We start from the raw sequence: 16,686 nt of genomic DNA, 5'->3' as shown, positions 1-16,686 counted from the left end.
TCCTTAACATGCTTAACATTTTTAAGACGTTAAGATGTGATATTTTATTGTTTAATTTAATACAGTTATTCCTATTATTGGTTGCACCACATGATATTTCATAAAATGGAAATCATTGGACAAAGTTTGTATATTATGATGGAAATATATATACAAATGCTTTGCAATTTCATACAGGATTACAAAACATTTTGGAAATCATGCCAAACAGTGCAGAAAAAATAATCTGAATAAATTTAGGGTAATTTCAAAGATCTTTCCAAAACAAGAGTTATACAGTTGTACAGGAAATCTCATGGCAACAGTTAAAATTGGTTTATGTGTTCTTATGTTTTATGTCAGTTTGACTAATTGTCATATGTGTGCTTGGTATAATCTGAAATTTTCATGCTACATTAAAATGCTTCTGTGTAAAGGCAAAGTAGATGTTTTGGTTTCCTCGAGAATACACATGATATCACATTACAAAAAGACTATTGATGTTTTATTGTTTTTCAATGAAATGTATGTTCACATCATATGTAATAATGAAGTATTTTTATTTATATGAGCATATTTTTAGTATTTTTTCCTCAGGGTTTTATCATAAGCAGACCCAGATGGAATCTATTTTTGACATTGATTTTGTGAAAACAGAAATTCTGAGTCACTCAGGAATCTTTTCAAACCTCCCATTTATTCACAAATTCATATGAATATGGAGTTCAGGTAAGGCATGTCAGTACCAATAATCACACCTTTACAGAGGATAATTAATCCAAGAGGATAATTATGAGTATTGAAAGGTGTGTAAACAGAAATGCAAAAAACAATAACCCACCATAAATAAGCACAAGGCTCACTCCAAATGAATCATCTATTTGGCCTTACTGCCCACCACTTAGTAAAAATGTTTTTTGCTGATCTCTAAAGAGGAGATATTGACGTCATTCACCACTTGTACTTTCGTGATGGTCTTCAGGTCGTCCACGCGGTGTTTATACTGCAGCACCTTGCTTTCGTCAATGTAAACATGGAAGTTATCATTGTCAGAGTAAATTTCAATCTGTTGAGAGACAAGGAGTTGATGCTGACTAAATCATCCTCACTCATAATCAAACATCATTTCTGCTGCTCGTGATACTTTGTCGATAAAAATGTGCTCATGATGCTTTATCACCTGGAAAGGCTCTTCTATCCCGAGGGGGAAGCTGCTGCACCTCTCCTCCTGCCCCCAGTGGTTGGCCATGTAGGAGTTGCAGATGATATCTGACTCGGTGAAGCGTGGGTTGAAATGGAAGGCTATTCTGTCATCGCGGTCGCAAAGGAAATTGATCTCAAACCTAGAGGACAGAGAAAGACACATACGCTATAATGAACAAATCATTTTGGCCAATACTGAACCTGAGACCGCTGCTTGAAGGGCTATCATTACGCTAAGATGAGGCACTCGTGTTGAACGTTTCTCCATCACACTGCTACAAGTGAATGCTAAACGAGAAATGATGGGAGAAAATCACGTTTGACCCAAATTATATTTTAGCTCATATCTGTCTCTATATGGGAATAATAAATGAACCGCATCTGAGTTGATCCCAGGAGAAATCACTTACATTTAGTGTTATGAATAAAATAGCATATAAATTAATTGTCGCCTATGATATTGTGTGCCTATGATTGTCACATTATTACTGTCATGTACTACGCCATGGAGTTGTTTTCAGTGTAGTTATTCCTTATAAACAACCTGATGAATGAGTAATTTATCAGTTGAGTTATTCATACTTCAAGATGTTTCTGTTTCAAAGAAAAAAGACGATTGGTAATACACAACTCGAAAACACTGAAGATACATAAAGCAGGTATATTAAACCACATGTTCAAACAAGCAGATGACCTTATTACATTTCTTTTGCTATGGTTTTTCTTTTGCATGACTCATTGGCTGTTCTCATGGTCCATTCTGAAAAGTGATAACCAAAGCAAATTTCATCTGTAACATTCCATTAGCACAAAAAAAAGCTGAGGACTGTGGGTTCGTATCCCATCTGGCTGTTAGAGAGTCAGATTTGTGACCCAAAGGTTGCAGGTTTGTAAGTGGGGGGAGTGAATGCACAGCGCTCCCCTCCATCTTCAATACCACGACTGAGATGAGACCCTTGAGCAAGGCACCAAACTCCCAATTGCTCCCTGGGTGCCACAGAAAAAATAGCTGCCCACTGCTACAAATGTGTGTTCATGGTGTGTTTGTTCACTGCTCATTACTGTGTATGCACTTGGATGGGTAAAAAGCAGACCATGAATTCCAAATATGGGACACCACACATCATGTCCTTTCCTTCCCTTTACTTTTTAGCAATAAGCTTTACACCCAGCTAACAAATATGTTCTTAGAACGTTTCCCTAATATTCCTATTAAGAAAACATTATTTCTAAATAATTACAAAACGTTGTTGTTTCTTGGTTATGTGAACACTAACGACAACATTAAAGGGAGTGCTCAGTTTTATTATAGTGCAGATGTTTTGGGAAAGTACTGAATGGTCTTTAACTGTCCTGCAGACCGACTGTCCTGCAGGGTTGAAAATTAACCATGGTTTTACTACAAATGAAACTGCCAGTTTTCTCCCAATAAGTTAATATTACAGCTTATAATGCTGCCAATAAAAATGTGAAAAGAAAGACGCTTTTAATAAATATTACTAGTGTGCGTGAATAAATCCAGCCTCCCCTGTGACAGAAAGTTTCACTTTCCATGATCTGTGAAAGACAGAGGAGCTTCTTGGTGGCTTCTGCCAGCCAACATAAACACCTTGTCCTAACCAGAGGTGACAAAAACTACAATTAACATACAAAAGATATCTTTTATTGCGGGTCGAGGTGTCACGTGTTGTTTCTGTGTGCAGTGTGTGAAAGAAATAAATATACACAAACACACAATTCGACTATCAGTCGACTATAGACTTTTTTCCTGAGTAAACGATGGGCGCTGCCATTACGAATTCTAACTTCCGATTGGATTCTCTTCTGTTCCGGTCTCCATAGGAACCCATTCAAATAGCCCCCATCTGTTTTTAATGTAGCTAACGTCGGCAGCTTCGTGTCATCTATATACTTATTAAACTTTGAGGAGTGAGGCACTGACAAATGATGGTCATTGCGACATTTCAAAGTGATGGCGCTATGGAGCCATGTGCTTTTTAAAAACATTTTAATATGTTTAACATTACATTATCAGCTAACGTTATGCTAATTTGACTAGAAACACTGGAGACCGGAAATGCAAAGCATCCTTCCGGTTAAGAGTGTGACTTCTGCGTTCAGGATAAACGTCTATAGGCAAGACTTGACGAATCTGACACCGTGTCCCAACTACACGCAATGCGGCGCCGAGACACACAATAAAAGGTATCCATGTTAATCAGAGTTTTGTCATAACTAGCCGCGATGGCGATGCAAAAATGTCTATTTTAGAAACGGTTACTATTTCTGTGACTATGACTATGACAATTATAATCTCAGGTACTGATGACGTGCTTTATTCAATGTTAAAAATGTCTAATGTACGTTTGAATGTCATATTGCGTGACATTTATAGCCATGTTGAAACCAATATGGCTGATCATCTTGAAAATAAATTTAAGCAAACTCAGTGTGAACCAGCAAGTGATGGGATCAGTCACTCAGTATGTAGTTTTATTAACATTTAAAAAGTTTTAATATTGATGAATTAGATTAAAAACTTGTCCATTTCATTAGGACTGCAGTGCGCTTCTGAATGGGTGTGATGTTTCCGTGATTGTGTCACGTCGTGCTGGCGCATTGCATCTGGTGTGGACAGCCAAATTGCTTGTCATGTTGCATCGCGTGTAGTTAGGACACTGTGTGATTCGACTACCCCTACTAAGTAATAATGTCTAGACATGGGGTTCTCAACTCTGGCCCCCGAGGTTCACTTTCTAACTGACTACTTTCCAACTAAACAAGCTAATCAAGTCTTTAGGATTGCTAGAAAGTTACAGGCAGGTGAGTTTGATCAAGGCTGGAGCTAAACTCGGCAGAAAAGTGGACATTGAAGGCCAGAGTTGAGAACCACCTTTCTTGACGAACATTTAATTAAAATATTTCAGAAAATCTTTCCATAAATGATGTACGAATGATTTGCGCTAACATTAGTTATTAAAACCAGATCACTCTGAACAAACATTTTATTAAGAGTGTTTATTGTTTAACTTTGATAGAAGCTTGCCAGAACATTGCTGAAGCTCTGAGAACATTCCCTGTTCCCTGTGAAGGGATTGAGGACTTACTTGCTGGCTTCTGCTGGGGTCTCTCCTTTCAGGATGACACTCCATCCTGGACATAGACCATCAGGACACGATGCCTCAAACTGACACAAAACAAAACAAAAAGCAAAATCACTTTCACTGAATAATACAGAGGGTTTTGAGGGTTTTTCAAAAGGCTGTTGTTTATGACAATACTGATAACTAGAAGCTAATATAATTCCAGCATATGCTGTGTAGTACTTACTCGTTTCTAGCAATTGAAGAAATTAAATCAGCATTATCTTTACAAAACTGACAATACATTTTTAATCAAAAGCCTTTTTATAAAGCTTTTCTATGAACACATTATATTTATCAAGTATATAAACATCACATTTTGATAATATCATAAATATTTGAGCCTTCTTCATTGACTTGGCTGAAAGCGAAAAAGCCGATGCTGTCCAGATGACTAAATATCAGCAGATATATAAGCCTAGAATTGATCTATCACTAATGTAGAGTATTTACGGTTCAGGCGACCCAGGGTGCTTAGCAGCTATAACTGTCCAATTACTAAAGGCTTCCATTCGAAAATCTCATCTCCGACTTCATCACGAATTAATAGACCTCTGTTTTACTGCATGCCTATCAGCGTTTAAGAAAGAAATGAAGATGTTAAAGCAATATTCCATAGCCTGGAGCTATCTATGACATTAATAATCTAGAAAGCAGCAGTTTTCAAACAGATAGCTTGCAAGAATTGTGAGTCCCATCCGTCACTGCTGAATGAAATCCCATCAATTTTGCAGTGCTGGGCATAAAAATCTATTGCCTAATGAAGTCAGCAAAATCCCAGTTCGCAAAATGCAAAATATGAAGGCATAGCATAAATAAAAACAAATTAGTAAACAAAAAAAAATGCTGTTTTAAAGACTCTGAAATCTTAACCCTTGTTCGTTAGAATGCTAATGAAAGCAGATATCTCACAAACACATGAAGTTAGGCTAGCTGGGAGAAATCGCAGACATAGAAATGTAAACTCAGCGATGACTGGAAAAACAGTAGAGGATAACATTCTCGCCTGCATCCGCATTATCAGTTCAGCTCCACTGGCCAGCACCTGTTTTATCTGAGACTTTCATGTGTTTCTACGCTGTGCCGAATGCTCTGTTATCTGGATTATGAGCCACTTTCATTGAGCTTGGTGCCACAGGGCGACGACTGTTTGGGTAGCCGTGGGGAATTGCAAAACTCGTCACGCTTACTGTGCTCATCAACGCTGAGCGTCAGACTCCAGTAACTGCTTGCAGAGATATGTGTGAGATTTCATGCAGCATATATGAAGATATATTGCAAGCAGCAACCAGTGAAGTTTTTGCTCGAAAAGTGCAAGATTTGGAGCCGTACCAAAAATCATTGGCTGTTTAAAAGCCTCTCGATGACATTGAAAAGGAAATGATTTCTGGTGTTTTACAGGTAGTGATGGAGTGTTCTTTAGATCGAAACTGAGCCGGTTTTAATGTCCCCATTACTTTAAGTGCAGCCGCATGGAAAATAATTAAAGAATCATTAGTTTAGCTTGCAGAGAGAGAGAGAGAGAGTGAGTGATGAGCTATGCAGAAGAGTTAAGAGTCGTGCTACCATCTTACAGGAGAAGAAGGTGTGTATTTTAAATAAAAAATGTATCATCTGAACCTACCTCTGGTTTAAATTTTTTAAATTAAGGACCTCTGTCAAGCCAAAAACTGCTTTAATCACATTGGCAACTTTCCATTTAAGTGCTTGAAGCACATTTTAGCATCACTAAATCTTGAAATACTTAGCTTTACTCAGCACAGTAATCAAACTTGAACTGATTCTGTTCACAGGTTAGCAGACAGTGTTTTTCTTACCCGTAATGTCATCTCGTCGGTCGTCTATTGATCAGCTTCCAGTTGGATGTGTTTTGGCAGTGAGGGGTCATTTAAAGAGAGGGCGACACCACGTGAGGGTGAGCTTAGCAGGATCAAGGCTGCAAAATGGGCTTTTGTGTGTGTTTATGCATTGAAAAAAAATGTAGCATAGAAATGCAATACAATAGCATTGCCTTAGGCCACATGGGAGGCTTGTGACAGACAACCAGGAATAACATTAGGTTAGAATCACAGGCAAAGGAATCCAGGTACTTCACCAGCTGCATAAACATGATTGCAAGATATAATAAAAACCGTAAATGGGAATAACAATGTTTAATGATCCATCGTTCATTATGAAACACGAAACATCACTACTGAAATGAATCATGGGATTTGTTTTTCAGCCAGTGGAGTGTATACATTATCTGGGGGAAGATAATGTATTTTTGATGACCGTATTTTAGCTGGCCGGGACTCCTGTAGGAGCTGGCGGAGAGGAATTGTTGACATCAGCAAAGGGCAAGAGGTGCCATGTGACATTTTTCAATGTTTTTTTCTGTAGCGGTGAACGATTGGGTGCTGATCCTGGGGATTAAACAACTATCCGTGTGGGTGTCTGTATGGGCTTTATAGCCTATCAAATCTGCCAGCCCTCAGGAATTTCCTGTCTGTGTTTAGTCACAATGGCTTGCTAAACTCATCAGGGCTGAATGTATGTCCCTGCTTACAGCTGCAAATACTCTGAATTTCTATACTGCCTAGGCCTTAACACTTAAAGTTTATGAATAAAATATCATGGTCTTGTACACAATATGACTCAAACTTTGCACTACATTAAGGCAAGTAACAAAATCAGACAGCTCTTCTAAGCAGACTCTTATTACTATGGCCTTTGGAGATGGGATGTCCAAAATTACCCACTTCACTTTCTGCCAGTGATCGTATATAGTTTGTTTAGTTCAGTGAGTATGTGTGTGTGTTTATACACATGGCTCCTGGCTCTGGTTTCTCATCAGTTTACCAGGCGGTTACAAGGCCAGGGGCCCCACCCTAAATGCTCTCCTCCACCCCTGAGATAGTAGGGAAGGACACAGCGGCATTCTGATCGCAGTGCGCTGTCATCTTCATGCATGCCAGGGGCTCCATCCTGCTAGATTACATCTCATATGGGGCTGTGAGGTGCCTCTCGGGTACCGCAAGCCCAGACACACAGTGACAACAAATGGCTTGGAACTGGGTGGGAGTCTAAACAGAATGCTAATATGAGCTATCAAACACAACACACAAACAAAGCATTGTGACACATCATGTCGCTTCTAATGTCGGTGCTGCAGTGAAATCAAACACTCTCTGATGAATACTGCTTCAGGCTTGTAGGAATCTGGAAATTAAGCTTCTGAGTCTTGATAAATGGACAGACAGACAGATATATAGACAGATAGATAGATAGACAGACAGACAGACAGACAGACAGATAGATAGATAGATAGATAGACAGACAGATATATAGACAGATAGATAGATAGACAGACAGACAGACAGACAGACAGATAAATGGACAGACAGACAGATATGTAGACAGATAGATAGATAGATAGATAGACAGACAGACAGACAGACAGACAGATAGATAGATAGATAGATAGACAGACAGACAGACAGATAGACAGATAGATAGACAGACAGACAGATATATAAATAGATAGATAGATAGATAGACAAACAGATAGACAGATGACAGGTAGACAGACAGATCTATTGATCGACAGACAGAAAGGCAGACTGATCGACAGACAGAAAGACTGACAGGCAGATAGGTAGACAGAAAGACAGACAGACTGGCTGACTGACCGACAGACAGATAGGTAGACAGAAAGACAGACAGATCGACTGACTGATGGACAGACAGACAGACCGACTGACCGACATACAGATAGGTAGACAGACAGAAAGACAGATGACAGGTAGACAGACAGATAGATAGATTGACAAACAGAATAGCAAACAGAAAGACTGACAGACAGATAGGTAGACAGAAAGACAGAGAGACCGGCCAACCGACGGACAGACAAACAGACCAAATGACCGATAGACACATAGGTAGACAGACATACAAACAGACGTCAGGTAGACAGACAGATCGATAGATCGACAGACAGAAAGGCAGACTGACCGACAGACAGAAAGACAGAAGGCAGGTAAACAGACAGACAGATAGATTGACAGACAGACAGAAAGGCAGACTGACTGACAAACAGATAGGTAGACAGAGAGACAAAGACAGACAGACCGACAGACAGACAGATTAGAAAGGCCGACAGGTAGACAGAGAGACAGAAAGACAGAGAGACAGACAGACCAACCAACTGACAGACAGACAGACAGAAAGACAGACGACAGCTGGACAGACAGACAGACAGACAGATAGATAGATAGACAGACAGAAAGACAAAAGGACAGAAAGACAGACCCACCAACTGACAGACAGAAAAAACAGCAGACAGAGAGAAAGACAGACAGACAGAAATACAGACAGACAAACAGATAGGTAGATAGAGAGACAGACAGACTGGCTGACCGACAAACAGACAGACAGACTGAGAGACAGATAGGTAGACAGACAGAAAGACAGACGACAGGTAGACAGACAGATAAATAGATTGGCAGACAGACAGAGAGACAGAAAGACAGACAGAACGACCAACTGACAGACAGAAAGACAGGCGATAGGTAGACAGACAGACAGACAGACAGACAGACAGATAGATAGACAGATAGATAGATAGACAGACAGACATAGATAGACAGACAGATAGATAGATAGATAGATAGATAGATAGATAGATAGATAGATAGATAGATAGATAGATAGATAGAAAAGTCTAGTTATAAAAGACAGTTGAAGATGTTACATAAAGTGCATATCTGAATCCACACATGCATGAATGCGCTGGGCCAAAGAGTGTGAAATAAATTGTCCAGTGGGGTAATATGATAGAGGTTGAGGGGAAGGTTGTACTGTCAAATGCAACAGGAAATAAAAAATCCACTGTATCTCTTTTTAGAACAGCATTATTTAAAAAAAACAAACAACAAAAAAAAAAAACATATGGTTTAATTTGGTAAATGTACCACTTGTTTCATGACCTCTGTATGTCCTCATTGGTTGCACGTGCTCATACTGTAAACTTTCTCATTACGGAAAATCACTTGTGGACGCATTAGCATGGGCTGAAATTTCATTCTCCATTTGTTACCATACATACATTTTTATTGAGAATCTAAGCCACAGGGGGAAATCTGTAGAGGAGAGGAACGTTTGAGTCCCCAACATCACACATATGCTGTATCTCTCTCCTGGCAACCTTCATATGTTCAGATGTTGTTTGGCATCATTATATGGTGTGATCACAATATTATAGATTTCATCAGTGCAGTGCTGTGCAGAGCGAAGCTGTTACTGACCTTCATGTTCTGTTTTCTTTATTACTTGTCCCAATCTTACGAAAAATGATTACAAACCTGATAACAGCTAAATCTGTTTGAGGTCTCAGAGACCTTAAATATAAACCATGAACAAATTATATGAATTTTTACAGGGTAAGACGATCTGTCTATGTATCTATGTATCTATCTGTTCGTTCATTCATTAATTCATTTTTAATTATATAAATTTAATTGAAAATACTTTTAAATTGGTCCCCAAAACAAGCAATATTATTATATAGCACTTGAAATGTCACAGTAAGAGATATAATAACATCTTCACTAAATCTTCAATAATACCTTGTGATTAAATCAGAGGAATATATTAAATATTAATTGAATTTAAAGGTCAAATATAGGTAAATGAAATACTATTATTAGTTATACTATTATTATTGTTATTATTATTATTATTATTATTATTATTATTATTATTAAGGCCCTGAACAAAAATGCTAAGCTAATTTTAGCAGTAGCCCCGCACATAGACATACATAGAGAATGATATAATATATAGAGAATATAATATGTCTATTATGTCTATGGCCCCGCACGAATATACGTCAATCCTAAAAAATCATTACGGTTAAGCCGGTACACAGTTGGCCATTAGAGGGCGACAAATATGTACTTATATTCATAATGACTACATGAAAGGCCCGTTCTATGAAAGGGAAACCCTGTTGCTAATGGTGTCAAACCAAAATAGAAGGAGGGAGGACAGCAGTTGGTGTTGAATATAAAAAAGTGGCCTTTTTATTATCAGCTCCTCTGTCCTATTCTTTCTCCACTGACCTTAAAAAGATGCACTTCATCTAATGTTATTGTTTAGCTCGGCAGCCGAATACATTCTAGTTTTTCACTTTAATAGGCTCTAATTCACACAAGATGGAGTTTAACATCACCAAACATCAGGGCCTGGGAGAAAACTCCTGTGAATTGCGTCATCGGGCTACCGATACTCCCGCTGTACAAAAAACAAGCTACCCCTGTCTTCGCTGAAGCGATAGCATGTGCCATAAATAAAAGTGAAAAAAGAGGCCCAACTGAATCCGTCTTCCTCTTGTAAACGCTATACGTTATAACAGTATATGTCACACATCAGTTTTACCCCTTCACAAAACACCCCATAAAATGCTTCTTTGAGAAACACTGCAAGACTTATGAGCTCAAGTGTGTTCCCAAATGATTCTCAAGGCCTGACTTCAAATCCCAGTTTGTTGTTTACATCTCAGTCCTGTCTCTGGGTTTAAAGCTCTCATTCCCAAGAGAATCTAGACAAAAAAGCCAAACATGCGTCGGCCATGTCTCCATTTTTAAAAGGCCTCCAGTCTCCACTGCGTCATTGTGCTGTGTCTTTGTTTGCTCTGTCAAGTGTGCATAATAATGAGAAGAGGATGAAGTTTCAGCCTTGTATGCAAGCCTCCACCGATCTCAGCATCTCCATTTACATAATGATGCAGTGAGATTCAGCTCTCTCAGAGGCCTGTGAATATGTGCCATATGGTGCAGATGGGACCAGACCACGGGATGACAGGGAGGGCAGCCTGATGGAGCTCTGACAGGCTTTTTCCCACCCTGTGTCTGACAGAGGTCACACAACAGGCTGCTCTTGTGTGCTTTTCTTTGTGACAGTCAAAGCATCATGAATCATCCCACCTGTGTTGGAATGAGCCATATGAATGATAACATATTATGATATATATATATATATATATATATATATCATTGAGCTTCACTGTTTACAGCATATATTTAAAATATATTTTTGCTAGATTTTTTTTCTTTCTTATGGGACATTTCAGCAGGTCTCATCTTGGAATTTTTTCCCAATAGACTTTTTTATTAGATTTTTTTCCCCAAGCCTTAATCAACAGCATATGAGGCTGTTTATAAATATAATCTTCCCTGAAGCAACATTATGCTTCAAATTCTGATTTAAAACACATCTTCATGTGGATCTGTTTTTCACAAAGAGCCCAGATTCACACAAGTATGCGCTCACACGGATATACATGTACAACAGATGGACAGATGCATCACTACAATAGGGTAACTAAGTCCAGATGGGAGCTATATTAGCTCTACTAGCCCCAGCTGCTGTCTGAACATGACTATGCAAAATCCGTCAGCTGCCCTACCCTAACAGACAGCAGCCTTTTCATAGCCATGGCAACAGCTCGCCTGCCTCTGCCGGTACCCTCAAAAGCAGGATCACATGTGCCTACAGAGCAAAGGGGTGAAATGCATGCATTGAGCGTTCTGATTGGCCAGTTGGCTGACAGGCCTCCTGCTCCTCTGCTCGGTCTGTGTCTCACTATTGGGTAAAGGTTGGGGTTCTTTGAAGATGACAGTCCTCTAACCTCTCATGACATGCAAGCAGAAAGCGCAACCAGAGTTAAATTTTATTGCTTAGAGGTTGCTCTTTTATAGCTCATAAGACTTAACTGAGTTCTTCAGATATGTTTGTCTCAGATGGTTCTCCTAAGAATTAGTTGGAGAAATAAAAATAGATGCAAGTGAGACCAAATTACAGACCTTTAAATTTAATAGCTTAAATGATTTGGTTTTAGAAAAAACGGAGTAAATTGAGTGAATAAATGGCTAATGCAAATTCAGACACTGTGTGTGGCAGAAATGCAGAATATGACGAACCGCATGGTAGACAGTAAAGAAATGATGTCTAGTGCAGTTTTACTGTTAAAATTGTTTAATTATTGGGTTGTTTTCACAAAAAATGAGAGAAAAGAACAGTAAAGAAAAGAAAAGATCAGAGCACAAAAATAATCACCACATATACTTTGTTGCAATGATGAAAGAAAATATATATTTTTATAATATATATATATATATATATATACATATATATATAATTTTTTTTTGAAAAATCTAATCTAATAAAATGTATTTATTTATTTATTTATTTTATCTTATTTATTTTATTTATTTATTTATTTATTTTTTTTTTACATACAAACATAAATACATACATTTTGTTATGGGCTTTTGTCATTTTTATTATGTGTTTTATTTTAATTTCAGTTTTAGTAATTTTAGTTTCGTAAATGGTCAGAATTCCAAAAATGCAATGATAACAAATCAAATTAGCAAATCATCCAATACCATTAAATATGAAGTATATATAATGCAGAGGTTGCGTTAACTGAAAAATTCTCTGTCACTGACGGACATTTTTTATCATCATTTATCATCATTTATAACCTCTGGTATAATGTGTCATTTCATTAAACTGTAGGGCTTGTTTTGTTTGTTTTATGAATGCCTTGGCTAAACAGGTCATTAACAGATAACAAATACCAAGTTCTTTCATGAAACGCTGGACGGCACAGGCTGATGGGCCGCAAACTGATGATATTCACAGTGTTAAACTACTTGGCACATGCTGAACATGGTTCATGTTGCATCTATGAAACCCTCCACCTCCCCAGCTCCACCTGTATAGATCTGTTACAGGTTATTATATATGCTACTTGTGCACCAGCAGTATGTCTTAAATACTCACAGAAGCGTATTGGCGTATAGCATTAGCAAGTTCCTGTACTTGCTTTGCAACATCAATAACCAACAGCAGCAGCAATTCAGCAGCGTAGCAGATCTATTCCGCCAAGACCAAAAACATTAACGCTGTCATATCCATTACCACAATAAAATCTCCACAACACAACACTTCATTTTTATTCAGTTTTTTCATTAAATATGTCTACAAATCTCTAAAAACTGATCTGAGATCAGATAAAAACAATTCAGATGTTGATTCATGGGTTCACAGAGATCATCACACCCTAGCGACAAACCACTGAAATTAAAGTCGTTTTGAAACAGTTATAAAGTAACAAAGCCCTGTTTACTATAATCATGTGATTCTGGCAGTCCGATACACACTCCGAATCACTGGTTCGCAACAAATGATTCACAAAGGTCTTCACAAAGATTCACACTTTTGGGTGCTTTATTAAAGGAGAAGTCCACTTCCAAAACAAAGATTCACATTTAATGTACTCACCCCCTTGTCATCCAAGATGTTCATGTCTTTCTTTCTTCAGTCGTAAAGAAATTATGTTTTTTCAGGAAAAAATGTCAGCATTTTTGATATGGTGCCCCAATTTACAGTGAACTTACAGTTTAAATGCGGCTTCAAACAATCCCAAATGCGGTTGTAAACGATCCCAGCTGAGGAAGAAGGGTCTTATCTAGCGATTATCTAGATTTTCATTAAAATAATACAATTTATATACTTTTTAATGTCACATGCTCATCTTGTCTTACTCTGCCTGGACTGTTTTTTTCCAGGTTAATGACAGTTAGGGTATGTCGAAAAACTCCCATCTCATGTTCTCCATCAACTTTAAAATCATCCTATATCACTGTTTTACCTTTTTTTGTTTAGGGTGTTTGATCTCCATGTTTACTTTGCAAAGACTGGGTTGGTACTTCTACAGTGATGTAGGAGTTTTTCGACATACCCTAACTATCTTGAGCCAGAATACACAGAGTTCAACGAGAGCAAGACAAGACAAGCGTTTGAGAATAAAAAGTATTTAAATTGTACTTTTTTTTAATGAAAATAACCGGTCGTTTCGCTAAATAAGACCCTTCTTCATCGGCTGGGATTGTTTACAACCGCATTTGGGATCGTTTGAAGTCACATTTAAACTGCATTTTGGAAGTTCAAACTCGGGGCACCATATCAGCCCATTATATGGAGAAAAATGCTGAAATGTTTTCCTCAAAAAACAATTTCTTTACAGCTGAAGAAAGAAAGACATGAACATCCTGGATGACAAGGAGGTGAGTACATTATCTGTAAATCTTTGTTTCGAAAGTGGACTTCTCCTTTAAGCGTTATTGCAAGTCACTGTCAGTGAAAAAAAAAGTTATACAGGTTTGGAACAACAAGAGAGTGTGCCACTTTTTAAACAACAGTCTTCATTCAATCTCAGTGCTGTCTTGGGGAAATGATTGAGATATTAGAGATGTGTCTTTTGTATTGACTAAGCCATCAGGAGGGCCTAGCAAAAGGGCAGCGTGCCGCTCAGCTACTGTTTGTGTAGAAACCGCCCCAGACCCTCACCAGGTCACACACTCTTGACTCCTCACAAATCACAGGGCAGAGGAGAGAAGGGCTCATGTGTGTTTGTTTGTCCGCGAGCAGCGCATGTGGCATGCCTGCCCCTCACAGATGATAGGCATCCCATGGGAGACCCCCCCTGCAGAAATGCATTCCTTCAGCTGCAGACGCTGTGGTGAGTCTTGTGACCACAGCTCTGATCAAATACGGACCCTTTGATGACGATCTAAGCCTTCAGGAACCGTCTCACAAGCATAAAGCAATAACTGTTCACATGTTCAGACCACTGAAGAGCTGACAGGACTTCTGTTCTGAGAAAATTCTGTTATTATTTATGTTTTCATACATCACTCAGAAGTTGCCTCACTTGTTTCTATTTAAATTTTTCCTCTTTTTAAAAATAATAATGTCAAGAGTCATTGGAGTCAAAGTCAATACAACTGTAACACCTGAGCTTTACAAGAGCAACCTCTGAACAAAAAAACATCCTTTGGCAATATATAGTGAAGACATAAAAATCTATATTGGTCTGTTAAAAGATAAACGACATTCACTGAAACAGTATAAAGCAGCAGGAGATATACACAGTGCGAAACCTATCACATATCCACTTTAATTTCCATTCTTTTACGAGGAGCCATAAACAGCCCTGGCTCTACTAATAAAGACCTAACATGGCCTGCTCAGGACCTATGAAAGGAAATGAATGCCTTTGTTCTCAAGGAGGTGAGATGGTGTGGCACAGTTAACATTTCTTTATCATAAACCGCTTTACTGCACAGGTGTTTGATCTTTCGCGTACTGAAGTGTGCACAGTGCACAGATGCGACCATATAAACGATAATAAAGTTGGAAGTGTTCATGTTTGGTTGCTGTCCTCCTTATCTGTTTGGACCAAAGTCCTGGATTCGTTATGGAAATGTCAGATAATACTGCTGTGGTTTTTCACAGTCAGACTCAGTTAGGCTGTCTGCTTTGAGGTCAGCTCAAGAAATGAACAATGACGCCATTGTGCAAGACCATGATAAGGAAACTTTGACAGATAAAGCAACACTTGAACTGCAAGCCAATAACAATAATATTACCCTGTAGTTTGGCAGGAACAGTTTGGAACATTTGGAAATGGTTATTAAGTATTTACTAAAGTGTCAGTTGTGAAATAATAATCACATTTGTACGTTCAGATATGTTTTGTGATATTTTTTCTTATTTGGAACAGCTATAAATCCAACACACGTTTTTGAACTCAAGAAATTAATTCACAAGGTTGGCAAATGTTTCGTTCTATATTAGTCAATGTTTTTAGTGATGATGTAATGCTCTTTTATGTTCCCTTCTGTTTCAAGGGAATACTGTGAGGGGGATACAGAGACCCAGGAGGAGGTTTCTAGCTCATTCATTTGTTGACTCACAGGATTTGAGGCTCTAAATCTCAGCTAAACAAACTCCTTCATGGTCTGGTAAGACTTACAGACCATTTCAGTAGGAAACATGCTATCTTACTACTGAACCAATAAATTCCCAAGACAGAAACAAGAGAAGAGACAAGATGAGATTAAACGAAACAAGATAAAATAGTATGAAAGGAGAAGAGAAGAGAAGAGAAGAGAAGAGAAGAGAAGAGTAAAAAGAGAAGTAATAATATGCAAAGCAATGTGATTACACAACACAGGAGATGAAAGGAGGTAAAATGAAGAGATTAAACAAGATGATTAGACATAAAACTGAACATAAGAGATAGAAAAAATGAGACTAGATAAAAAGAGAAGAGAAGAGAAAAAAGAGAAGTAATAATATGCAAAGCAATGTGATTACACAACACAGGAGATGAAGGGAGATAAAATGAAGAGATTAAACAAGATGATTAGACATAAAACTGAACATAAGAGATGATAGAAAAAATGAGACTAGATAAGAAGAGACGCAAAGAGAGGAAAAAATGTGATTAAATGAATTAATAAATGAA

The 16,686-nt window shown here is 38.1% G+C and overlaps 1 protein-coding gene across 1 annotated transcript; it reads right to left on the bottom strand.

Moving 5' to 3' along the window:
* Window positions 1-657: 657 nt before the first annotated feature.
* Window positions 658-6,237, bottom strand: grifin (galectin-related inter-fiber protein). The gene is made up of 4 exons (XM_051106412.1): window positions 6,143-6,237; window positions 4,290-4,369; window positions 1,160-1,322; window positions 658-1,045 (listed from the first exon to the last, which is right to left on the bottom strand). Exons 1-4 carry the CDS (start codon window positions 6,152-6,154, stop codon window positions 881-883), a joined length of 420 nt encoding a protein of 139 aa, XP_050962369.1. The 5' UTR covers window positions 6,155-6,237; the 3' UTR covers window positions 658-880.
* Between the last annotated feature and the right edge of the window lie 10,449 nt (window positions 6,238-16,686).

Source organism: Labeo rohita, chromosome 3 (assembly GCF_022985175.1).
Source record: "Labeo rohita strain BAU-BD-2019 chromosome 3, IGBB_LRoh.1.0, whole genome shotgun sequence".
NCBI lineage: Eukaryota > Metazoa > Chordata > Actinopteri > Cypriniformes > Cyprinidae > Labeo > Labeo rohita.
Note: the sequence above shows the minus strand (reverse complement) of the source record. Positions and strands in the feature narration are given on the sequence as shown.

Excerpts from the sequence above, each read along its gene's own strand:
- grifin (XM_051106412.1), bottom strand. Across the intron at positions 1,323-4,289 it reads ACCCCAGCAGAAGCCAGCAA|GTTTGAGATCAATTTCCTTT; the intron begins GTAAGTCCTCAA and ends TCTGTCCTCTAG. Across the intron at positions 1,046-1,159 it reads GGATAGAAGAGCCTTTCCAG|ATTGAAATTTACTCTGACAA; the intron begins GTGATAAAGCAT and ends GTCTCTCAACAG.